Source organism: Neolamprologus multifasciatus, chromosome 10, assembly GCF_963576455.1.
Source record: "Neolamprologus multifasciatus chromosome 10, fNeoMul1.2, whole genome shotgun sequence".
Lineage (NCBI taxonomy): Eukaryota > Metazoa > Chordata > Actinopteri > Cichliformes > Cichlidae > Neolamprologus > Neolamprologus multifasciatus.
This window is the reverse complement of record NC_140448.1, coordinates 11,276,390-11,302,643: the sequence shown is the minus strand read 5'-3', so window position 1 is coordinate 11,302,643 and position 26,254 is coordinate 11,276,390. Positions and strand designations below refer to the sequence as shown.

The 26,254-nt window shown below is 38.6% G+C and overlaps 1 protein-coding gene across 4 annotated transcripts in view; it reads left to right on the top strand.

The window, feature by feature from the left end:
• Positions 1 to 26,254, top strand: part of npas2 (neuronal PAS domain protein 2) — a 47,633-nt gene that overhangs the window by 3,048 nt on the left and 18,331 nt on the right. For 2 of the 4 annotated variants that reach the window (XM_085175416.1, XM_085175413.1), the window contains exons 1-3: positions 1,113 to 15,649; positions 23,722 to 23,920; positions 25,343 to 25,399. In XM_085175416.1, coding sequence (XP_085031542.1) covers positions 23,865 to 23,920; positions 25,343 to 25,399 — 113 coding nt within the window. In that variant the 5' untranslated portion in view covers positions 1,113 to 15,649; positions 23,722 to 23,864. Of the gene's footprint in view, positions 1 to 1,112; positions 15,650 to 23,721; positions 23,921 to 25,342; positions 25,400 to 26,254 lie in introns of those variants that run through there. The other 2 variants (XM_085175414.1, XM_085175415.1) reach the window with 2 other exon arrangements.

Here is a 26,254-nt window from a genome sequence, read left to right as displayed (position 1 = left end):
GTTAAAGACTTATTTATCAGTTGAAAAAGTTGCGATTAAAAACATACAAAGGGAAAACAACAAAAATACAACACATCTGACACACAGTCATAATTCCATCAGTTTTAATAAGATTGTGTTTTGAAGATGGCTGCAGACCCTCACCGTTGCACCTCTCCCCTGATCTCCTCTTTACATATCAGTAACAATTTGAAACAGAAATTTGAGATTAGGATTCATCTCTCCATCAAACCTGTTGCCACTGATTTTCAGTCCAGTTCTTGTGTAATCTGGCACACCTCAGCCTTTTCTCCCTATTCACTGAGGCCATTTCTGAGGCTTCAGTGAACAGCAGATGCATCTCTGTCTTTGTTGCTGCTGAATTCTTTCATGTTTCTTAAGAATTTTAGATACTGTTCATCTGCCCTGAATAGTCTTTTCTTTTGCCCTCGACTTTTTCATTTCTCTCAAAAGCTTTTAAGGACACAAAGCGAGATATGCCAATTTTGTACAGCTAGCAGCTCCTTGGAAATTATTTTGTTAGTGTAAAAAAACAATTTTATTCCTGTTGAAAATGTGCTAGGTTTTTCTTTTTCATAGATTCACCTAAAGAAATGGGAAGAAAATGTGTTTTTCAATAGGCTTCTATTAAAGTTCCTAAAGGTACTTGTTAAAATTGATTATTTGCTCAGTTGTCTGTTATGTGAGAACACAACTGGGTCATCTTTTGAGTTAGGTCCATTTTTATGCTTGATTGTCTCAGTGTGAAGTGACGTAATGAATTAACAAGAGAAATGACTCCTCTTTGAAAAACCCTTCCTAGCCTGGAGAACTGCTACTCAAATCCAAAAATTATAAGAAAGGCTGGCTCCTTGGAAGCAAAATATTGAGAATTGAAGGGTTGTTAAAGACTTTTACAGTCTATAAATCTATAAATGCAACTGACTTTTGCAACATTGTTGCAGAAATGCTGTTGTTTGTGTTGTGGTTTGACTGAGACTTCTCGTAATTGGCCCCATTGTCCATGGCTCACTTGTCTCCTACAAAAGCCACAGTGATTTTTAATGAACTTCCCCAACAGCCAACTCTGTCATAAACACCAGGGTGAAAAAATGAAATTAGTTTAATTTAAAGTGTCAGTCAAATTGTTATTATTATTATTGTATTTTAATTAATTCATTTATTTTTTTAAACTATATTATAGTAAAAATTTGATATTTATACATATATATTTTCACATCCAGTTTTATGTCTAAGTTAACTATAATAACCTTGTTTAGGACAGAGCTGAATGTTAAAGAAGTTAAGTAAACCTGAAATCACTGTGGCTTCTCTAGGAACTTCCTTCAACTGTAGTTAAAGTTTAATGACCATAATCTTACAACCAAGTGACCCAAGGACAATGGAGCTAATTACAAGAAGTAATTAACTCAGTCATACCACAACACAAACAACAGCATTTCTGCAACAATGTTATTATAGTCGGTTGTATTTATGGAAAACATTTTTTATTTAGATACATGTACAGTGCAAAAGTCTTGAACCACCTTCTTCTAAAGAGCCAGAATTTCTTGCTCAACCAACACCTTTGAATTCTTAATTTGGTGTCCAAGTCTAATGAAGTTGTCAAAGGGAATAGTTTTATTGCTGTGCACTTGCTGACCCCGATGTTATCCCAGATCATATCAGCTTTCTGTTAGCTGAGCTTTCTGATGTTGCGCTCTATTGCTCTATATCTTAGTAGTTATAGACTTTCATTTCCTGGAGATGTGTTTTGGATCTTTGTCACAATGACAAACAAACTGAGCTCAGACCATGATGTTGTGTTAGCTCTGCTGGGTAAGCAGTGTTGCCATTAATTTTGAACGAATCTCCAACAGCTGTCAACAGCAAAGTCTTGCAAAGATGCAGCAATTTGAACCAAAAATCTCATTTACAATTATGAGAACAAAATGCAGTTTTTCATTGGTTCATTCAGGGTATTTCTTTGTCCTATTGTGTCTTTTTATTACTTGTTGGAATTGGTAACCCATAGGAATCAACCCTTAAGGCCGAGTTTACGCAGTCTCATCCGAATAGTTGGTGTTAATGTGTGTCCACTACTTGAACTCTGGGAAGTAATGTGTCTCTAATGTGAGATGCTGGTAACTCTAATGAACTTATCCCCTGTGGCAGACATAACTCGTGGTCTTCTCTTCCTGGGATTGTCCCCATGAGGATTAGTTTCATCAAGGGTTTTTTAAAGGCCCAATTATAATTGGTTAATAAAAATATAGAAAAACCACAATTATGATTTATATCAGACCAAGTTGGGTGCAAACTGGAAAAAAAGCAGCGAAGGCTTACATCTGAGAAGCTGGAACCAGGGAAATTGCTTCAGTGATTCACTATCAAACTAGAGGGCATCATCCTTGGTCTGAGACAGCTTAATCAAGCAATATCACACAAGAGTGAGTGCTGTTTATTGAATATTAGTACAGCTCTGAATGGTTTGCAGGGACAAGGCCACAGCCATGCCGATATTCTCTAAAGCATTAGGGCCTTGAGTGAGATATTGCTATCTCAGGTATAAAATAAATTGAAAGTAATAAATGGCAAGAGATTGTGCTTCTTTTTTTCTTTTTTTTTTAAATATAGTGTGGTTTATTTTTTTATGTATTCGCCTCAACCATACGCTATTAAAAATGGACTGCTGCCAGAAAATACATAAACACATTACCTTGTCGGCTCCTTTGTGTAGGCATTTTTTAAATTTATAGTGGAACTTTATTTCCACTCTTTGCCTCAAGTTCCATGTTACATGATTTTGCTGTGGCACTGATTCTCAGGTTATGGTTGGTGTAAGAAGTAAGCGTCTTTGCCTCTTTGCAAATTCTGTGTAACATCTGTCACAGCTGGGCAGAGAATATTTCAGAGCCTTTCTGTTGCAGATGTTACCCTGCAGACAGCTGGCTTTAAAGCAGCCACAATTTTAGCTTTACAATCAAATATAGGCGAACAACTATAATTAGCATGTGAAATGTGTATTGTCCAATAAAAATCAGTCAAATTGCTTAGTTAAAATGATTATAAAAACATTGAAGTGACGCTTATCCTTTAAAGGCCAATCCACAGCCTTTATTTGTTGGCTTTAGATCGCTGTTGTCTGGTAATTCTGATTCTTAGGTAACATATTTCAGAGAACTCCTGATGGGAAGTAAGAAATGGTTCGAGTTAAAAGCTTGTACTAAATGGTCCATGGAATCACATGGCACACACCTTATCATTTCCTTATATCAGTGCTGGCATATTTTTGTGACAGTGATAATGAAATTGTTACACTGACTCTGTGGAATTCTGCTTATTTCCTCTCATAAATTTTTTTTAAGAATCAATAAAAGAGCCAGTTAAGAAAGTGGCCTATAAGGATAATCAATGATGGCAGAGGTGTCAGTACAGTGTGTAGCAGTATTTGGGTTAAGGCCAAAAGCCACTGTTTATCTACACCATTTATTGCTACAGGGTCTATCTTCTATGGTGCTAGAAGCAACAGTCGCCATTAAATTAAATTAATACCAAGTGAAACTGACAGTTTTAAATTATGAACTTCTCTAAACTATGATTTTTTTTCAGGTTGTTTTCTTTTGTTTGTTGATAATCTTGTGCGGCCTACTGTGTATGTCTAAATAATTTCTATTTGTAGTGTTTGTTCAGACTTTTATAGTTTTTTATCAAACTTTGCAGCTGACAAAGCCGCACACACATGATGTGCTGTTTGGGAATTTTTAGACTTGTGAATACTTGATCAATCTCCAGTAAGAAGATAATGTGGAAGCATGCAGACTGTTATCATTAATCAGAGCCGTTCCTTTTTGTTCCATACCCCTCTATACCGAGGCCTGCTTGCCTTTTGCTTCCTTTGGCCAGTGGAACTATGTTGCACATGACTCCTGAGAGTATGCCTGGTATTCATGTCACCCTCTTTGGCCTTGTAACTATGACAGACAAAATGTTCAGCACCAGTTATATAACTGCCTCTACTGACGTCATCGGCCTTGCTGGTGTCGCTGAACTCTTGCTCTAAAGCACACAGTGATTGTCCTCAGTAGCTGCAGGCTCAGAGCCATTACGCCATCATTAAGACATTTGGCTTTTTCAAATCTATTTATTCCTTTTATAAAAAGAAAAAGCTTTCCTTTTTCTGGCACTGAGACCAGTCACATTATGTGAATTTGCTTCCTCTCTTTTTATTTGTGGCATGAAATGACATTACCTGAAACTAACGTGTGTGAGAGCTCTTCAGTGACACTGCACTAATACTGACCTTTCGGAAAGGTTTTTATGGTACTTCATCATTCAAAGGAGTGCGGATCTACATAAATGAGGTTCTTTTAGAAGCTGTTATCATCATCTGAGTGATACATTGTGTGCTTTGTCTACAAATAAATGCTCCCCCCCCCCCCCCCCCCCCCCCCGTGTGTCTCTAAAATATAGCTGATTCACAGGATGTAACATTTATTCTTGCTTCACTACAAAAGGTTACGTTTAAGAATCGGGTGTGGCCACACATTGTGTGTCAGATGAAGAAGAAAAATGGGCCTCGCAGTATGTGTGTGACCTAGATCTAGTGATTCACATCTCCAGTTGAGGGTGTTGGCTGCATGTGCATTACAACGTTGTTTGCTTCAGTGGAGTCACAACAAGATCGTGTCAGGTCTGATGGCGAAATGAAAAGGGCCCTCCCACACACATTTCTTTCTTCCTTTAATGTTAAGTAAGCCATATGTAATCTGTGATGTCATGGAGCAAAACCTGAACATGTCCACTGATGGCGAACTGGAGAGTTCACATAGTGCTGTGATACTTGAATTTCATTCTTAGTCTGGGTCCAGCCAAGGAATTTATTAACTTTCCTACTAAAACTTTCCAGTTTCTGAGTTTAAAAAAAAAAAAATTAAGTGTTTAAACTTTTTTACTGATTTTCACTCACTGTCCACTTTATTAGGTACATCTTGCTAGTACTGGGTTGAACTCCCTTTCCCACCATTTAGCACCACCTTAATTCTTCATGGCACAGATAAAACAAGGTGAACTCAGTGTCACGTTTAAGAAGTCAGTTTGAGATGATTTGAGTTTTGACAGATTATCCCGTAGAAAGCCATCATCAGGGTACACTGTGGCCATAAGTGTTTGGACAATATTCATTACCTCATCCAAGCTTTCATGTTGTTTTCACTCCAAACTGACCCGACCGTCTAAATGTTGCAATGCAAGACTCATCAGACCAGGCAACATTTTTCCAGTCTTCTCCCAGCACAGTGGAAAGTAGCATAAGAAAGGGCACAAAGCATTTTTGCCCAGAGTAATGAAACACCTCTTCGTTACACCCAGAAAATTCCCCCTCACTGGAAATCTCCTTTCTTCCCTTTCCGATGCTCGATTTGAACTTCAGCAGGTCATCTTGACCATGTCTACATGTATAAATGTGATTGGCCGATTACATTTTTTCAATTAACGAGTAGTTGAACAGGTGTACCTAAAAAAGTAGCTGGTGAGTGCATTTTAAGAGAAACACAGAAACATATGATGAAATTGATGAAAATCTACAGGAAGTTCTATTCCACCATCAAGAGGAAGCCAAAAAGACTTTTTTTCAGTTTTTTTTACAGAGCTGGCAGTGATTTTAGGTTTCCTGAAGGACACTTCATGATTCATGAATTATTATCACATTAAAGCATGAGTAATGTGCACACACAGTTCCACTCAGATGCAATGGCCTCTTTACGCTTAGCTGTCTGATAGAGAGAAAACCAGTTGTGTTTCTTTTCATATTTGCACATATACACTGTAACAAAGGTTTATGCTCACAATAAACATGGTGGAATTTCAGTTATTAAAATCAATGTAGGTACAAGAAATCCTTTTAAGCCAAAAGTTCTTTTGTTTGCGAGGTGCAGCCAGTCAGAAGAAAGTTAACAAAAAGCTAAACAAAGCTAAAGTAGCTGCACCTGAACTGCGTGGCATGGACAGCTACTCCAAGAAGTCCAAGAAGACAAATGTAGTGTAGGAAAGAAGCATCACAGGTAAAAACTTAAAAATATGAAAACTAGTCATTATGCGAGTTGTTTTCCAGAGACTTCTGATGATCCAGCCTTCTGTCATTAATAATGTAGATGTTATTAATCCACTTTCTCAGTTGACTGAGCATCCATCCTGATTACGTGTTAACATTTGTACTACTTTTAAACCACTCATCGGATGAATAAAAGATGCACGATGAGCAGGTTTTGTATCCTGTATTTCAGCTGAAATGTTAAACTGCCTAAAATAACATGAAATATTTTCATGTAGCTCAAAAATAATCAAATCGAATCAAATATCTGCAGTCCACTGCTTTTTGTTTCGGTAGAATAAGAATTAGGCAGAATGGATATTTGGCCATAGAGGAAGCCAATATTCAATGTGTTTTAGTCTTTCCTCAAAGAGAATAATTTATAAGCTGCTTTCTACTGTTCTGTGAAACTTAAGAGAGGTTTGCGTGCTCTCAGGAGGAAAGCCTTGAAGATATGGAAGCCATCGTTTCATAACCAGGAAAATGAAACAGCAGTAGATAGGAATGGAGACATAAGGTCATTTTTTCCATGGACTCTTTGCAAAAGGCTATTTAAGTTCACTTCAGAGTCTGTGCATAACAGAGGGGCCGGTTGCAGTTTCATAAACACTCACTGGTGAATTCATAACAATGACGTTCGGGTGAACAGCTCAAAAATGCTTCATTTGGAGGCGATGTTTAAGAATGAGCCGGAATCTAATCAAAGATCTAACCTGGGATCCGAGCTTGAGTGGTGAAAAGAAACAGCTCCGCTGCCCTTTCCACCCATGCCCCAGAATGGTGACCCACATATTTGCTCACACTGCCTTAGGTAATTGCACCTTTTTTTTTCTTTTATTTTCCTGAGCAGCAGCAGCAGACAATAACAGGCTTGGAGTAACTGTGATTCATTTGGAATTGTTGAAAGAATATAATTATAAGAAAATTTGAGAGTGGATCTACCTGGTGAAAGGATGTTTGTTTTGTGGGACTGCTTTCTCATTGAAAGGATGCGACCACCCACATTCACCACACACTCTGTGCTGTGCGGTGAATGTGTAATTACAAGGCACTTTTGACTAAAGTGTTACCAAAAAGTAAACGTGGAATATATAAAGAAGAAAATCTACATAAAATATGCAGGTTGACTAATGGTTGACTAGGTTAATGGCTGTGAGTTGTGAATTAGTAGCTGTGAGGTTGATGTGAACTAGGATTCATTTCCTTAGCTGATTAGCTGATTATTCAACAGGTGCATTAACAGGTGCAGTTAGGAAAACAGGGTAAAACAACAGGTTTTTTCCCCCCACAGGTGTGGATGTGTTAAACTGCTCTGAGTAGAGTGGGGTTCAGCTGTTGCCTGGGGCAGGATTAGTGTGGAGCTTCTGTTTGGTGGTGATGGGCAAAGCTTGTGGGAAAACTCTCCCGAGAAGGGACATAATGAATTATTTCTTTACTGTTTTCCTTTTTTCATTTCATGCATTTGAATGAGCTCTAAGGCTTTAGCCGTGGTGCTCCATCTATACTCAATTACACGGTGTGAAAAGTCATTGAGCATCACCTCCGGATGTGATTTTTCTTCCTTCTGTGAGACAGAGCTCACTATTTGAAGCATTAAGCCACATATGTCTTGAAATTCTTTTCATTTGTTCTTCTTTAACAAGTGGCGTTGAGGTAAATCGTTTGTAGCCTGTAGCTGAGCCCACACTAACAAATTTCTGCTAAAACGAAAGCAACTGCTGCGCACTGATAACATGGTGGTGTAGGTCGACACAGCAGAAAAGTGTCAATGATGATGTCTTTAAAAAAATAGCAACAGAAAGCTACTCTCCTGTCTTACTGCAGTGTTATTTTCATTTGAGTCAGAAAATAAACTTACTCGTGTTGCATCAAGTCACTGTGTGCCACACCGAGCACACAGCCCATATAAAGAAATTTAAAATTAGGTGAAAACTCCTGTAGCAACCCAAGCAAGTGACCATAGTTTATCATAGTTTAAGAAAGATGATACATGAAAATATTGACACAGGGCTGATCAGAAAGACTAGTGTATTTAGAGGTATATTTTACTTTATTTTACAGTAGAAAAATATTAATTATGGAAGCAATAAATGTTAGTATATTGGCAACGCAGTGGCTTATAATATACACTTTATTAGGTACACTTTTCTAGTACTGGATTGGACCCCTTTTACCTTCAGAACACTTTCATTCTTCAATAAACTGCGCGAAACCTTCCTCGGAGATTTTGCTCCATATTGACATGATAGCATCTCACTGCAGATTGTAGGCTACACATTCATGATGCAAATCTCTCGTTACATCACCTCCCAAAGGTCATTTGAGTTCAGTGAACTCATTGCGATGATCAATAAACCAGTTTCAGTTGATTTGAGCTTTGCCACATGGTGCATTACCCTGCTTGAAAAAGCCATGAAAAAGATGGGTGCACTGTGGTCATAAATGGATGAACAATACTCGGGTCGGCTGTGGTGTACTATGGGGTCCCAGCGTTTCATTTTGTTTAAGCCAAATTTGGACCCTAAAGTCAAGATATTGCAGCAGAAATTTGACTCGTCAGACTAGGCATGTTTTGCTCAATGTGGTGAGTCTGTGGGAATTGTAGTCTCAGTTTCTTGTTCTTATCTGGCAGTAGTGGAACGCTGTGTGATCTTCTGCTGCTATAGCCCATATATTCAATGTTGGATCTGTTGTTTATTCAGAGATGCTCTTCTGCAGTCCTTGGTGTTGGTCTTGGAGTTATGCTGCCTTCCTATCGGCTTGAGTAGCTTGGGCCCTTCTCCTGTAACCTCTGGCATCAACAGGGTATTTACCCCCAGAGAACCGCTGCTCTCTGGAGACTTCCCTTTTTCAGATCATTCTCTATAAACCCTAAAGATGGTTTTGTGGAAAATCCCTGTAGATCAGCAATTTCTGAAATACTCAGAGCAACCTCTCTGGCCCACTTAAATCAAATTTCTTTTCCATTATGACGATCGGTCATCATCAGACTATGTTTTCATGCCCAGTTTTAGTCATGTGATTGGCTGATTAGATATTTGCACTAAAGAGCAGTTTCAACATGTGTACTTACAGTATTAAACTGTGTAGATTTTGGCACATATACTGTAAAATTAACAGTGACATGCTGGAAAACCTTGATGCCAGTATTAAACTTTAGGTTAACATGTACATTTATTGCGTAGCAGTCCTGAAGTGTGTATCTCATCTGTTGTTGTGAGTTGAGAGTGAGTTAAAACTGCTGTAAGGAGAAATCAAAGCATGCAGCCAGCAAGGTTGCTTTGGCACTTTATTAATAGTCAACAGTATAACAAATGACTTCCTGAGTTATGTATGAGAAATCTTGTCGACCAGAAGAAAAATGGAAACCGGCAGCTTGATGGGCATAGCTGGGAGAAAGTAGACACTACACATTGTTACCATGGGAACACAGAGTGAACAGCAGTGCCACCGTCTAATTAATGAAAGTCAGTGCTTCAGCAGAGGGCCGCAATGACATCATCAATACCAGCAGCACAGATGTAGCGAGAGGCAATATGGCTTAATGTCTGAGTAATTATACAAATAGTCACTTTTCACTGATGAAGCTGGAAGCAGTCTGGAAAAAGGTGCAGCGTGTAAAGAACGCAATGATGTGACTTCATTATGGAGTGACGCCCGCTTATGAGCACTAAATGTCATCTCATTATCCAATAGCATGACCTACATAAAAAGAGCGCCACTAATCTCTATGTAGGCGGATGGTGAATAATGCAGTAAAATGTGGGAGATCTTTATGAATCTTAGATGTCTTGTTGGTTGCTGGCAAGGTAACAATGGACTTCAGAATGTTTCTCCTGTACTATCTGCTCAATGCTTTGGTACTGTAATGTGTGTGTAGTGTGTAGGGCTGTTCGATATAACGATATATATCGGATGACGATATAAAAACGTCTATCGTTTCATTTTACGCTATTGTTTGTTTCGTGGTGTTGCAAAATAAACTCTTTACGGCAATATTTTTTCATTGTTTTGATGGTCACTGTAGTGGCTATATTGATTTCTTAAAGTTCTCGCTTTCTCTTATATTTAATATAACCACACTACAGACGGACAAGCGCCTGTTTTATGCATTGTGGTTAGCAACAACGACGGTAACACCATCGCGTGTCCGCTTGTTTATGTTCCACATAAGCCTTTCACAATGAAGCTCAAGATCCTGTTGAGACTTTTCAAAATAAACTGAATCACGTGAAAGAGCAGATTATTTACGCATGAGAAGTAAAAAAGAGCCGCCAGGTGCTAATAAATAAACCTTAGACTCAAACGTTAGAACAGGCTTTTCCCCGCAGCACGCCGTGTAATAAATACTCACAAAGAAAACGGTGGCCGTTACAACTTATGTCTAAAAATGTATAGTTTCATGCATCTGTTAAAACACTCGACTCCAGCTACATGACGTGCAGCTGGAAACACTTTCCGCAAGTCGAGAATTACAGAATTTACAGAAAATGTTACATTTTTGTGATTTATATCGTTATCGGGACGATAGAATTCTTATATCGGGATATGAGATTTTGGTCATATCGCACAGCCCTACTAGTGTGCATGGAGTATGCTATAGAAATAAGAAGACAACACAGATCTTTAGCTGAAAGTCTTTCATTTGCTGACATATTTATTCATTTAATACACAACAGGTGTCAGGAGTTTCTGTGTTAACATGTCATTAAATATGTAAATAGTGGTCATCACTTTATATGAGAGTTAACAATGCAAACAGGACTGCAGTATAGCACAGCAGTGCTCAGAGCTAAACGCTACTGTCAGCATATGTTTAAGTGACTTTAATATATTAGCGTACTACCATTTGCTAATTAGCACTAAATTCAGCGCATTTGAGAATTACAGTATAGTTTTGCAGTATATTGAAAACATACTATTGCAGTTTACTCTGAGAATCTTCAGAAGACTAAATCTATATATAATTAGGTCAAGGGCTCACCAAAGTCACCAAGAAACATTTCTGGGAATCATTGCCCAGTCAAGACAAACAACCGCCAGACCTGATTGACCAGCACTGTCATCCTTAAAACTAAGCCACTACACACAGCAGTGGTGGTAATTAGGTCAGTGCGCCACATCCTTGTTAGATTTGCTCTATCAGCCCAAAGAACATTATTCGTTTGGCACCAACACTACTCATCCATGGAGGGGCACATTTGGAAGTATTTGTGCTCTAAAATGTTTTGGCGAGAGCTTCAGAACTTACAGTGTCAGACCTTTGAAAAAGACAGTCCCAGTGCTGTGTATGCATTACTGAAGCTTGAGGAAAAAATTAATGGAGCATTAAGAGACAAAGCAAACATGTACTTAACGGGAGTTAGGTGGTGGAGGAATCCTAAAGTGAAGCACTCTGTTTAGGAAAGAAAAAGTACTCACTGACTTTGGATCTTTTTTTTCTGATACCTTTTAGGGCATCACAGTTTCACAGTTGACAGATGGGTAAATCTGAGTGTACCTTATGCAGTTTATTAACTTCATTTTGCTTAATTTCTGGATGGAGTTTGTAGATTTTTACCAATCATAACCCCATGAAGCCTCTGAATACCTCTGTGTGGTCTAATTGTAGGTTGTTTGAACTCCTCGTGACTGATTTATCCTCCAGGACTTCTGTCTGTTTCATTCACCATCTCATATGAGAGAAGTGTCTTTTATAGGTCTGATCACAGTATAAGCAAACCTATATTTTGCAATCTAGTTTCTAGAGGCATATTTACAGTTGATGCTTGAAGCTGACTCTTAATAATTATTTACTGTTATTCATGCTTTTAGTCTGAAGTGCATCGGTTTGCTTCTTACTGTTGCCAGACTGTAAGTGAAAGTACATTTTATTCTAGTACTTTTGTGAAAGTGACTTAAGCCTCCAGAAACCATCAAAAGTATCTGCAGTAACAAACCTTTCGTTCTTACTTTCGCTCGCTTTCTTTCATTCTTGAGCAGGCTGAAATTGCATGCGTATAGTTTTGTTTTCCGTTTTTGGTTTGCGTTAGCACACAGCGCATTTTGCATAGTTTCTTTGTTTAAGTTGAGCCATCGCAAACATGTAAATCGTGCTGTTTCTTCTTTGGGATGGCTGCATTAACGAGAGCTTCCTCGGGATACATTAACAATACATCGTTCTTGCTATGTTTTCTTCTATTTTTCTTTTTTCAACTTGTCAGCACTTCGTTTTTTCCCCCAAGGTTGAATTAGGTCACATTAGCTGTGCTGCATGCTCTACGACTTGATCGCCTACATTTCTTCAATATAAATAAATCCATTAATTACAACAGGTAGTGACTAAAATTTAAGGACAGTTCACCTCTTCCCAGCCCTACCTACCAGATTTGTCATCTACCTGACTTTCAAGTTTCTCAGTTGTGACAGAAACTAGAACAACCAGTGTGATCACACTATGGGAGTAACACACACACACTGTAACACACTGTTACAAACTTTACTTTTAAGTAATGCAGACCTGCCAAACTAAGCTGTTCCTGCCAAACTAAGCTGTTCCTTCTGCTGTGTTTTATTTTTATTTATTTATTTTTAAATAGTATATCTTTTTATTCATAGAAGATACTTAGGGGTTCTGCCGATATCCTAGCAGTTCTGCAGTCACTTTCATAAGTGCAGGACTGAGGATGTTGCGCAAACTACACAGATGTTAGGTGTGCAAGAAGTGTGTGAAACTGTGTAGCTGCAGTGGTGCAGCCACTATGAGGAGTGGTAATACAAGGCTTTTAGTTTCAAGGTTGGTTAGCGCTGACAAATCACAGCGGAGTCATGCCAACGATGCAAGAGTCAGTTAAGAAGGTTCAATCACCTGATGGAGGATGTTTATGTCTCCAGAGAGGCTTCATGTTTAACTTGGCTGGCAAAACTGGCATCATCCTGGTACCACCTCATGAGCCAGTCACTGAAATTGGGACTACTCCAACAGCTGCAGGCTGCATCAGCTGTGTGGAAAATGTGACTCATTACATTAAGATGGTCATTGAGACAAGTGGTCTGCATATCTACCGTGGCCTCAAATGTGCGTCTGGAGTTCAGGGACATCTGGAGAGAAATTCAAATCATAAAACATCATGACGACCGGCCAAGCCAGAAACAGACGCTTTGACTTTGAAATTATGTGTCCACTGGGTTTTTTTTTAAAATTTCAAATACTTTTTTCCTGTCTGGGTTAAAACATTGTTTTTCTTTTGTTTTCACCTTAGCAATAAAACCTGTATGCTTTAAAAGCAATGATGGGAAAAAAAGGACCCAGAAAGACCCACAAAATATAGAAAACAAAGTAAAGATTTTCATGTCATCTGTTCAGATTATTTTACTGAAACTGTTCTCTCCTCATATTTTTAATATTTTCTTGCATTTTACAAGTTGCTCTGTTTTATTGATTTAAATGGATTTAGCAAAAACTCTTCAAAGTACACGCTGGCACTCACAGGTCAACACTCACACTCTTCATTATGAAAAGCTCCATTTTTCTAATTAAGAACATGCACTTAAAGCTCTCTGATGTCAAAGGCTAACTTGTCAAAGCAGTTGACACTCACTCTCTAATGAGATGAGGCACAACAGGTGACAACGTTGATTCTCATGTGCTCTGTGCTCTTTATTCACACGAGAACTGGCCTTGATTACAAGATCTGCCATTAAAGAAACATATTTATGTAACCCAAAGTATTTTAAATAAGAAGGAAAGGATAGCACATCAGTGCAATCAAAGATGTGGCTATTTCCTACTGAAAAATGTTGTTTTTTTTTTAGTTATTATTTTACTTAACATTGTCTATATAATCCAAAATATGGTCTCCTCAGTTGTTTGTGAGTAAGCAAGCCTCACATGCAGTTAATAATGTAAACCATCTATGTTGCTAACAAGTACAGTAGAGCTTGATATTTGGGAAAGTATGAGTGTAAAAAGAGTCTCACATTTACACATTTGGCACCTAATTGTTCACGATTACTGTTTTTAAGATTATGGTCTTTAAAGATCTTAAAGATCTTTAAAAATTAAAGGTGCATTCAGAAATGTCATAGGGAAACAAAATAACTAATTAGTCTACCTACCATTAAGTTATTAGAAATCATTTATCAAGTAATGAGGGCTATAATCAGTAGCAGTGAAATTGTGGCTTTAGCCACGTAGACTAAGTGGCATCTATTCATACAAAAGCCATCCATACATGTCATGTTAATAAAATTTAGGACTTGGTTAAAATGGCTGGTGTACTGGTAGGCTTTGTCCAAATAGCACAATTAGATAAACTACTGATATGACTGTGACAGTCATATAGGCGTACTACAGTAAAACCTCTGCCTCGTTTTTTTTAACGCTCCAAATAGTTTCTCCATGTAAACGTTTTCTTTGGTTCTTTTAACATTCTCGACATGCCCACATCTGTAGCTGCTTGTGAAGCCACTTGACAGACACAAAATACTTGGAGGCTATCCATCATTAAAGCTTGAAATTAGTCATGTAGACTGCTGACCCACATTTGGGACTTCAGCTGAGGAGAGAAGGGAACCAGGAAGTTGTTAAAAAAAAACACACATAGGAAGTGTATGGGGAAGTCCTTAGGGGGGGCAAAACAAAAGTCTACAGCTTCTTGTTTTGCTTATACATTGAAGTGTTGTCATCTTTCTGTATGGCCCGCCTCCCTTCACCCTGCAGATTTAAATAAATGGTTTATAAACTTATAAACAGGGTCAGACAGGCTAATCTGCTCCGTGTTGCTGGCAGGGAGGAGGCACCGTTCACCACCTCCTCCTGCCCATGTGATTTGCCTTAATATACCAGCAGTACCTGTAAGGTCAATTTGTAGCATGCCATCACCCCCTCCTATAGAGTCCTTCTTGTGAATGTAAAGCTATACCTTAGTAGATTAAAGGTTAGGCTCCTATGGCCAAGTCTCGGTAGGCTTCACAGTTTCAAACAGTCGGAAAACTGCGGTGCAAAAGCCACATTACAAATCTACTCTTCTTTGCATTGCTCTAATGACATTTTAGTGGGTTGTTATTATTCATTAAGCACGTGTTAAAGATTGCAATCTGCCCCCTTCCTTCCCGGTCACCAGCGCAGGTTTCTTTCGGTTGTGTTGCACAGCATTACTGCTTATGCTGCTGCTGCCTTCGTTACCCGAGTATTGAGCTACCAGCTGACCTACTTTCTCTGCTCTCAGCCACTCGGTCCTGTTTACAAGCCGCTGCCAGCGGAGGATGTGGAGTACAGACCCTGGAAAAGAGAGAGAGAGAAAGACCGCAACTACAGAAAAAAAAGCCACGAATCAGAAATTTGGTCCTCCGTTGTTGATAAATTAGGACTGTCAAAGCCGCAGAGAGCTCACCGGCGATTAATAACAGCACGTTATTAACTTAAGGCGCTGTTATGCAATTTAACGCTTTCAGCGCTCTCGCTTGGTTAGTCAGAGGCTGCTGATTGCGCTCGGCTGCTATGCTGTAGTTTTTTTTACATTTTTTTTCTCTTAAAAATGACTAGTTTGGTTAAAGTTAAGTGTGGATTCGGATTTCTGCTGGAGACCTGTTTTCAAGGTATGTGAGATTTAACTTAAGCTTTCAGTTTCGCGTCACTGTGACAGACGAGCGCAAAATGTTGTCATAGGCTGCTGCCACCCGCTTACTCCGTTTTATATGATCAAAGTTCACGACTGGACTCTTTTCCCAATAAAGGAGAGGTGGGCGACCGCATGTTTATTAGACGGAGCGCAGGCTGATTTGGTTGGTTTGGGTAAAATCCAGGTGTCCGTATGTTTGACAGCGTTAGCGCTCTTGAATGCTGCTTACATGTTTTCAGCTCAGAGTCATCAAGTGCCCTGGTTACAAGGCTGAAATAACCTATTTTTTCCCTCCACCCGTCGTGCCCCCGATGATGACATTAATGGCCAAAACACCAAAGGGGTTTTCGTCATTGCTTCCTCTAAGACGCCACAAAGAAAAATGTTAAATGTCACCGGAAAATGTATGCTTAGATAATTTCTCAGCAGGCTTAGGGTCAGGCTGATGTTACCCAACCTGGCAGCTTTAAGCCTACTGGAGTTCACATTTCTCTGACAAACCCACAGGTCTTCGAATTCACAGTTCATTCAGGGCTTTTTGTTTATTTATTTGTTTGTTAATTTAATTATTTGCAACTGAAAAGGATTTCTTATTAGAGCAAAGCATTTCCACTGTTTGAGTCTACATCAAGTGTGGCAATGCTATTTATTTACCCTGTACATACTGGAAAGTTAAAGGGTCAGTGAGGGCTGTCAGTGGCCTTTCCTCTGTTTTTCATTTATAGGTTTGCAGTCAGTTGAAGTGCTTCCTGCTTTCTTATCAGTTAAAGGCAGCTACACCTACACTGGAAATCATAACACGACGCATTTAGAAAGACGTTTTTATATGTTATTGAATGCATTTTGAAACGAGTGTTCATGTTTGCATGTGCTCATCTGTGCGTACAGTATGCAGCGTTACATGTGTGTTTGATAAATGGTGGTGAGGTTGTAAGCTTTCAAATAACCAATAATATGAATGTTGTACAGTCATGACGCAAATGAGAAAAGGGTAAATGCTGTGCAAATTATTTCAGATTTTATGTAATCTAGGCTTAAACAGCAAGACCTAGATACATGTTAAAAACGTTTCCACACTGACTGAAATAAAGCTTGTCCAAGCCCAGTTAGTGTTTACCTGACGGCTTGAGCTGTCAGCTCAAACCCAGATGCAGGTGGATGTGGTCAGACAGTTTAAACCTGCAGACGAGCAGATAGTAGTCGTCCAGCGCCAGAGCCACAGAACAGCTTTCTGTGTGGAATACCAGAGTAGTTGTGGGGAATGGTGTTGGCTGTCAGAAAACCTGCAGAGAGACTTTTTCTGTTGCCTGGTTCACTTTCCTGTGTGTTATTCTAGGGTTGCAAAAAGTTATATATAATACTTTTGTGAGTCATTAGGCCTACTCAGCTTATCATAACACAGTTGTCCTGGTTATTCGTGGTTTATCTTTTTTCTTTTTTAATTGTAACCTTTCAATCTGGGAACCAGATTCTTGATTATTTTTGGAGGAGCAAATAATTTATATGTTTATAGCATGTCTACGTTTTTCACTTGTAACTAACTAATGTAAATGTATAACAACTGGTGGGTGACCACCGTGCAGTCTGTATTTCCTAGCTAATGTCCTTTTGAATTCATTACAGATTTTTCCTCGTGGCTCCATAGTGCACTGCTTTCCAGGTTTGATCCCGGGAAAAGCACACAATTCCTCTTGGTGTTGAGACAGGAAGGGCATCTGGTGTGAAAATGCTAAAACATGCGGAGCTATCTACTGTGGTGACCGCTTGTGAATGAGGGAGCAGTTGAAAGTAGCTACTTTATTACATCATTATGTTTTTTGTTTGTATTCTAAAGAGGTTTTGTGCATTTAGCAAAATCTGTATATAAGACAGATAAAGCAATGGTGCCCCCATCTTGGGTTTTTAATCAAACAAGAGGTTAGTGTGCTAGCATATTAGCAAAGGCCGTACATATACCTTTTAATTAGAGCTAACATATAGAGTATTGGAGCAGGCTTCTTGGTCGGATTGTTAATACTGCATAGCACACCACATTATATGTAAAGTAATTTGATTAAAAGGCACTAACAGTGGTGCAGTGAGAGGAACAGTTCGCTGTCTCTAATTAGCTGATGCTAACACCGCTAACACTGCTGTGTTACCATGCAGTTGTCTGTCAAACCAGCTCTACCCAAATAAGGCATTACTGTATACCTTAATAGCATTTAAAGGCTTAGTTGTTAAAAAATATATCACCCAGTAGGAGGGATTTAACCTTTTTCTGTAGCCGTCTGTTAGCCTCAAGCTACCATGTTTGATATACTGCAGCTTTTGCATTTCCGAAATGGCCTAATTTTTCAAACCTAGACAATGCATTTAGAGTTTTTTGGGGGGGTTTTTTGTAGTTTTTAAAACAGTCATAACTGATAGCTAATATTTAAAGGGATTTGACTTTCCGAGCTAATTTGATATTAGTATTGGTTAGTTTTGTTAGTTTTTTATGTAATGAGCAAATGCTCATTACTATGCTAACGGTTAGCAAAGGTTTGCTAGGTTCTTGTTTATGGATGGAAAAGTAGTGGGCAATAGGGATGCATTTTAAGTCGAATTGTGAATTGTGCTCGAAACCAGAGGGTGAAACAATCCATGGATACATCAGATTCGTTAACTAAATTCAACAAATGCAATTTTTAGAGATTTAGTTCAAATCTCAAAGTACTCCCAGTCTTACTCTGTGCTCAGAGACGTTAAAGAGAGAGAGAGAGCTGCCCCACTGTTAACATTACAATCTAATTTCTTGATTGTAACTCAAAATTTGTAGTTTAAGTGTTTATTTATTAGATCTGTTCAAATGCAGGCTAACTTTGCAAGTCTTAATTCTGATTTGTAAGTTGTGAAATAAAGTATAAGTAGAAAAATTATAGCTCTTGATCAGTTAAATACAGTTTATCACATTATCTGGTCTTTTGCCTTACAAATTAAATACTGAGTTTTGCTCCTATATACTTGTGATTTTAGAAAATAACATTTCCCAAGCTGTACTTTGACAATGACACACTAGCAGTATGTGCATGCCATCAATATAGGAAAATGTTAATTAAATCTATTCTACATCACATGACAGAAAATCTTTAAAGCTCACATGCTCGCTGCCCGTATCGCTGTGTCAAACAGGTATTTTTTTTGTTGACAGAGAAATATCTACTGTCAGCATCTCTCATCTCATCACGCGCCCATGCCTCTGCAAGCCAGTATTAAAGTTTCTGATGCTATCAAAAACAACCAGTTTGCTGCTGCTTTTGCATGAGGGTAATCCATCATTAAAAAGATCCAGAGATAATATGACAGTTCCTTAGCATCTCATACATTTTAAAACTACAAAATGAAAAAAATAAAACTCATCCTGCCTGAATGTGTTTGCAGCTCATTAACTGAGTGTTTTAAACATCATCACAAATACCCACCAAAAGGTGAAAAAGCAAAAGTGGAGAGGACATGAGAGCTTTTTAGATGTCATTCACTGCAGTAGAAGAGTACTTTAGGTCCTCAGCTCTCAGCAAACAGCATGACACCAGCATGCTTTTTTACTCATTAAAGCCATTAGTGAGCTTCACCGACTCACATCTGAAATGAAAATAAGGGTTGTAAATGTTTCAAATGTGGATGTTAATTATTTTAATCTCAAAGTGATAATAGTTATTACGTTTAAATTAAATGCACAGATGGAGCATATTAAACCTAATAACAAGCTATAGTTGAGGGTGGAGAGTTCTTTTAAACTGCAATACAAAGTCTACACGCTAAGAATTCATAAAGAAAATGAACTATTTCATGGCCATTGTCATTGGCTCTGCCTCTTTTACAGCCCATTTACATACAGTGTTCATCATGAACTTGAACTTCAGTGTACCACCTTGCGAAGTGAGCTCAGGTTTCAATTTAAAGGGTTTTAAATACCCGAAGGCACGAGTGTAACGAGACTCGGATGTTTTTTAGCTGTTGACCTTGCGAGGTGTGGTTTAACCTCAGTACTAGAATGCAGATGGATATGTGAGGTTTATTTTAGCTGTGCATAGAAAAGATACATTTAAAGCTGCATGAGGTGATTCTTAATGCAGTGTTTCTCTTTAATCTTGCGAAGGAAAAAAGGACATTTACACAGTAGATCAGTTTATGAGTGGTAATTTCTGTTGCTTGCTATACAAACTTCAGCTTTTTTGTTTTGTCAACAATTCAGGAAGATCTTTTTTGTCTGTGTCTATGCTGTAAAAGCATAAACAGTCTGAAGAGTAGTTTGGCAGTAAGTAGGGCAGTAAATGCAGAAATTGTGTTTCTGATTAAACATTGGCATTTCCCCTCTGCGGTAACTAATGTTTTTTTGTTTTGTTTCATTTAGGTTTTTTTGCAAGGCATTTCTCATCAATCTGGCCCAATTAAATAAGAGCTTGATTTTTCAGTAACACTTTCGCGCTTCATCCTTAGGGTTGCTCTGTATACAGAGGGATTTCTTTTCTCGTGTGTTTTTTAGACACCTTTGTGTCTTTACTAAGCTATGGAAACCTGAAAGTGGGATGGAAGTTTGTGTGTCATAAAGAGGACATCCGTAGCTACAAGCTAATGCTAAGACGTCACAAATTTGTAGTAACCTAAGGCATAATGTCACCTTGTTAACATGGGAACCTTTTCCACAACAATATACAAGTAATGACATTAAACATGCTTGAATTACTGCTTTGCAGTGAAAGACTTTCAGCAATATCGTCTTGCTTTCTGCCTCTCATTTGAGTTACTTACCTTATTAGCTCATGCTGACCCATTTGACGCCCTACAAATGGCTTCATATAAGCTACAAATAGACTACATATATGCCCATGAAGTATGGGGAAAGAAGCAAACTAGAAATATAAATTATGGGTGAGTGTTTGATTTTTGCCTGCTGCTCTGTGTTTTGGATTCTTTTTGGACTGGAAGGATTTTACTGCGGAGCAGTTGCAGGAAGCTGAGGGCAGTTTCTGCAGTAAAACACAGACAAGGATAGCATAGCAAAATGTTAAACACCAGAGCCTGAATTTAACGAAAAATGTAGCATTTGGATCTTTAAAAATATGGATTGGCATGAAAACAAAGCATAAGTGATATGCTTTTAGTTTAACAATGGTCACCTTTGAAATATCAGCTGTGTGCATAGTCTCCAAACATTATACATGCAAAGTTGAAAGTTCACACAATATTCCTTTGCTTTGTTTTAGATTAGACCCCGACCTATTTATTGGCCATGTCGATATATTGGCTGATGCTACCTATTTCAAAACATACCAGTACTGGCATTTATAAAGATCAATAAATAAAAATGTTGCACGGGGCCTGCTGACATCATAGTTCAGGTGTTTTCATCATGCCACACTACCATTAACCTAAGCCTCTTGTCACGCCCAGATGGACCATTTCTTCTGCAGTGATACAGTTGGGAGGTGTTATTTATTAATAGAGAAAATTGTTTCAATATTTACCGGTGCACAGAGCAGGGAAACATTTTTTAGTTCCCTTATATTCAAGAGGAGGAACACATTTCCAGGCTGATATCTCCAAAGGTGGGCAGCTCAAAAGTAGTCTTTGGTGTTAGCAATACTGTCCCTTTAAATCAGATTTAAATGCATATAAGAGCATGAATTTCAGGATTTCACTGATGTAAATGACAGAGAATAACTGAATAAAATGGTCTGAGGTAAATTACAATATTAAACATGCCAGTGGGGAAATGTATACTTTAGCATATGAAGGAGGTTGAGAATGAGATTAATCCATGGATTTCCTCTCCAGAAGTTAGCCCATCATCTTTTCATATAGTCCCCGTTAAGGAATGCACATAATTACATTTCTACAACAGTGCTGGTGTGCAAGTGGTTACTGGCTCAGTTACCTCAGGCTGAAGTGGTGCTTAAACACCAGCTTCAAACAATTGCGTGTTCCTATATGCTCTATAGGAACAAGAGTCTGGAAACCCAAGATAGAAAATGATTCCTTTTATAAGGAAGGAAAGGGTGTGAGCTAAAATGCAGTTTTTCTTTTGCTTAGGCCAGAGACTTTTATTCTTTTTAGCAGTGAGCTGTTAAAGACTGCAACACATCACTCAGATATCTCCAGTCATCGCGATTCTCTTGTCCCTCTGGGTCTCGTTTAGATGCAAAATAATGGAAGCAGCAATATCTAGTAATTTTGCCTGAGGCCACTCAGTGTAGGCTACATTTGGAGTAAGACAAACACAGACGACTGCATGCATTAAGAAGGACCACTAACTATAATTATAATTTGAATATAACTGATTCAGAGTTGAATTTATTTCCAGACCATGAAACCGCGGACAATTTTAATCAAGGTTAAACGAAAGCATGAGCGTTGCTTTCCTACTGGAAAGTGTCTGGAATATAATAATTGCTCTTAATTTCTGGCTTTCTAAGAAGATGCACGGTATTCTGTCAGCCACAATTAGGGGAAAACATATGTTTTCATGTATACATTATATGGAGACGTGTTATTAATTGGTCTGCAAGTGAAAACAGTCTCATGCTGTTTAACTGGAGCTGTCCAAAGCTCGTCTGAGTGAGTTCTTAGTTTGGTCTATAAAAGAAGCGTCTGCTCCATGTTGTTTAAGATTGCCGCATACAAAGGATGTGTGAAGAAGGTGGCTGCTGTGCGCTCTGTTTTTTCAGGCCAGGTTATCAAAAGAAGTGTCTGCTTCAGACATTTTTCTAGGTCAGAGGAGCTCGTTCTAAGCAAAAACACTTCTTAAGTGATGAAGTACTCTAGCCAGGTGAAAATAGCTAATTTGTTTCATGTGGTGTTATTAATGTCTTTCAGCAGCACACATTAAGTCCTCACAGTAAAAACAGCATTTTTGAATGCAAGTCCTACAGAAAATGCTAACTTTCACAGTATTAACATTGGTGCGACTGATTGATTTGTTAAAACGGCAAGCTAATGGGGCGCCTGAGTGGCTCAACGGATTCAGCAGGCAAACCATGTGTTGTGAGAAGGCTTCCTAGTGGTTGCAGAGGCCCAGTTTCAAATCTGTGATTAGGCCATTTACTGTGTGTCGTCCTGGTCTTTCTCCTATCTTTCCTGTCTTGTCTCCACTGTCCGCTCTTAAAAAAAGCTAGTGGTCTGTTAGTGGTCAAGTTAGCAACAAATGTCATATTTTCTCGATGCGTTTAAAAAAGTGGCTTGGGAGAACGTTCATTTGAAATATTTGAACACAGTGTTCTAATGGAAAATCTTGTGGTGACAGTGATACCATGTTTGCTCAATTATTATGGATTTAATTGCAGAAATGTCCTGAGAACAAGCAGTCAGTCTACACTCACTCACTGGGTAGACCTTGCTAGTTTTGACCCCCTTTTGTCAACAGAACATATGCACACTGAACAGGATGGATCCATGCTTTCATGTTTTTTACACCAGCGTCTGAGCTTGCTATCCAAATGTTGTAGAGAAATCAAGACTCATCAGATGGGACGTTGTTTCAGTGTTCCACTGTTGAGTTTCAGTGAGTCTGTGTGGATGGTACCCTCAGTTTCCTGTTCTTAGCTGACACAAGCGATGCCCAATGTGGTCTTCTGCTGCTGTCGCCCATCTACTTAGAGGTTCAATTTGATTTGTGTTTAGAGATGTTCTTCTACTTATTTTTGTTGTAACAAGTAGTTATCTAAGTTACTGTTGCCTTCCCATCAGCTCCAAGCAGTCTGTCCTTTCTCCTCTGACCTTTGACTTCAACAAGGCGTTTTTGCTCAGAGAACTGTTGCTCACTACTTGAACCTCTTGTGTTTTTTCTCCATAAACCCTACAGATGGCTGTGTGGGGAAAATCCCAGTAGATCAGCAGTTTCTGAAATACTCAGACCAGCCCGTCTGGCACTAACAAGCATGCTATGTTCAAAGTCACTTAAATCGCCCTTTTTCTTCATTCTGATGCTCGGGTTAAACTTTAGCAGGTTGTCGAGCAGCTGAACAGGTGTGTCATTGAGTTAATGCGTGCCCTGCAGTTTTTGCTCAGGAGTTTTGTCTGTTTTCACAGGATTTGGCTTTTCTTTAATTGAACTGAGGAGGTGGTGGACAACGGGACCGTGCTAAGTTTTTCTAAAAGAGCGTTCAGACAAGGACGGCGCGGATGGGACTTAAAAGACTTCAGGAAGGGCCTGGTTGGCAGAAGGAGTGAGTATGGACAACCTTTCTGATTTCGGAGGCCCCTGTCCGTCTGGCCGCAGGGAATGGGAGTGAGTACGAAATAAAGTTCTTTATTTAGTTCATGCTTCATAACCATCACTGTAGTGGTAAACACAATATACCATTCAAATAATTGTGAAAGTTTTCATGTAATAGTTTAAAGAAATCTGGTATATCTTTTTAGACATTACCATTTAGCAAAGTTTTTCATAGTCTTTCATTGTGAGCATACATGCACAAAACTACAACACATTTAAGAAATGTATAAAGATAAACTGCATAACAAACATGTAGTAAATGTTGTATTTTAACAATGAAGAACATATTTATCTTTAATGACCCTCAATTTGAGTTGTGTGAGGAGCGCGCTGTTCAATATTCAGGCAGTTCTCTTAGAACATCATCTGCAATGCAAAGCAAAATAAACCCTTTTATACGAATGTGATCAAAGCACTTACATCCATCAAGAGTAATGAAGCATTTTATGAATCACTGTGGGACTATATTAATATTGATCCAATACCACAGGAATAATAAGTTAACTCACGCAGAGTTATGCACTCATAACGTTCAATGTTCCTCAGTAGTAGTTTTTCCTTTTTGTAATACCTGCTGTGTCTATGATGTACAAGCTGGTCACTTCTTTTGACATTTTAAAGATAACGCCCAAGTTACAGCCTAGCACATGATACTCTCAAGGCAATGAATATAATGCAGGTCATAGTCAGTGTAGTCATGTAAAAACATTCAAGTGTCGAAAAATTGATACTGGCCATACCCGGGTCAAAGTCATGCACTGACAAGGTTGATTACATTTAACACATTTTTTTATGACTGATTATCTCTGTTGCTGCTGATTAACCAGTTACACGCGATAAAAATAAACTCCTGCTGCTGTGTTCTCAGGTAGTAAATATCCTGTTACGACCAGGAGTAATTCGTAAGAAAAAAGATATGGAAGTGACTCGTGACTTGTCTGCCTTTAGACATCCAACCACGCGAGCCTCTGAGTATAAAGCAATAATACAAATATGGAGTAGGTCACTTACAAGTCACAGTGACCTGTTAAACATGGGAGAAGACCAGAGGCTTCAAATGTGGTTACCTCTAACATAATCACAGCATTAGTAGTTGTTGGTCCACACATTGTCTCTGGAAATTTCTTGAGATTGACAATTAAATAGTCTTTTTTTTAAAAATACAACATATTTTGCCATCTCACAGAGACAAAATAAACAATGGCTACATTTCTTTTATCTGCTTTACTTGTGAATCCTGGATGATTGAGCCATTGTTGAGGTTGTTAGTGAAAACTGCTCTCATACTAGGACAGCTCAAAAGTCTTGCTGTGAAAACTGTTTGTTATATTGTGCAAAAGACAAAAATATGACCTGAACTCATTATATTATCACTGACACGTGTTTGATGACGTCAAAGGAACTTCTTCCTAACGTGTATCCTTCTTTTTCAAGCACCAATAGCTGCATGGATGATTTAATGGATGAAGATGAGAAGGACAGGGCAAAAAGGTACTGACGTCTGTGCATACTGGGCAAACACTTCATGTATAGTATCACACATTTATTACTATTTACATAAATGGGAATGGAAAACAGATTATTGGTGGTAGGTCATCACTTTAAAAGAAACTGGACTGGACTGGACATAATAAATGAAGAAATTCATTTCATTTTCTGTGACATTACGGTTAATCTGGGCCTCTTTTGGCTCGTTTAGTATTTTAAACACTTACAAATACTGGTGTCTAAGGCTACGTTCACACTGCAGGCGAAAGCGCGTCAAATCCGATTTTTTTTTTTTGACCCTATGCGACCCATATCCGATCATGGTATGACAGTGTGAACGGCACAAATCCGATATTTTCAAACCCGATCTGGGTCACTTTCGTATGTGGTACTGAATCCGATACATATCCGATGTTTCAGAAAGCGACTGCTGTTTGAACGGTCATGTCGCATTAAATCCGTCTTTTACGTCACCGACACAAGACAGACGCCAATTATCAGCGCCGGAGAAGCGCCCGATAAGACATCGCGAACGCTTCCTGGCCATCCGGTGAAACTGTTGGGAAGACAACGTTGGAGAAACGTTAACATTTTATTTGTACTGTATAATCTGCAGATTCTGACAGAAATCTGCAACTATCCTTTGAAGCACCGCTCCTCTAAAACAGCAATCAGGATAATTATTAGGTTATTTACATTATTATGTAAATAACCTAATAACTTAAAGCAAAAATTGGGAAACGTGAAGTCCGAAGTCTTTATATTAAGGGCCGTCAGTCAAACAATATTGTTTGTTCTGGGTCTAAACAGAGCGTGTTGCGTGTGACGCCTTCTTTTGCGCATGCGGGCTGCTTTGAG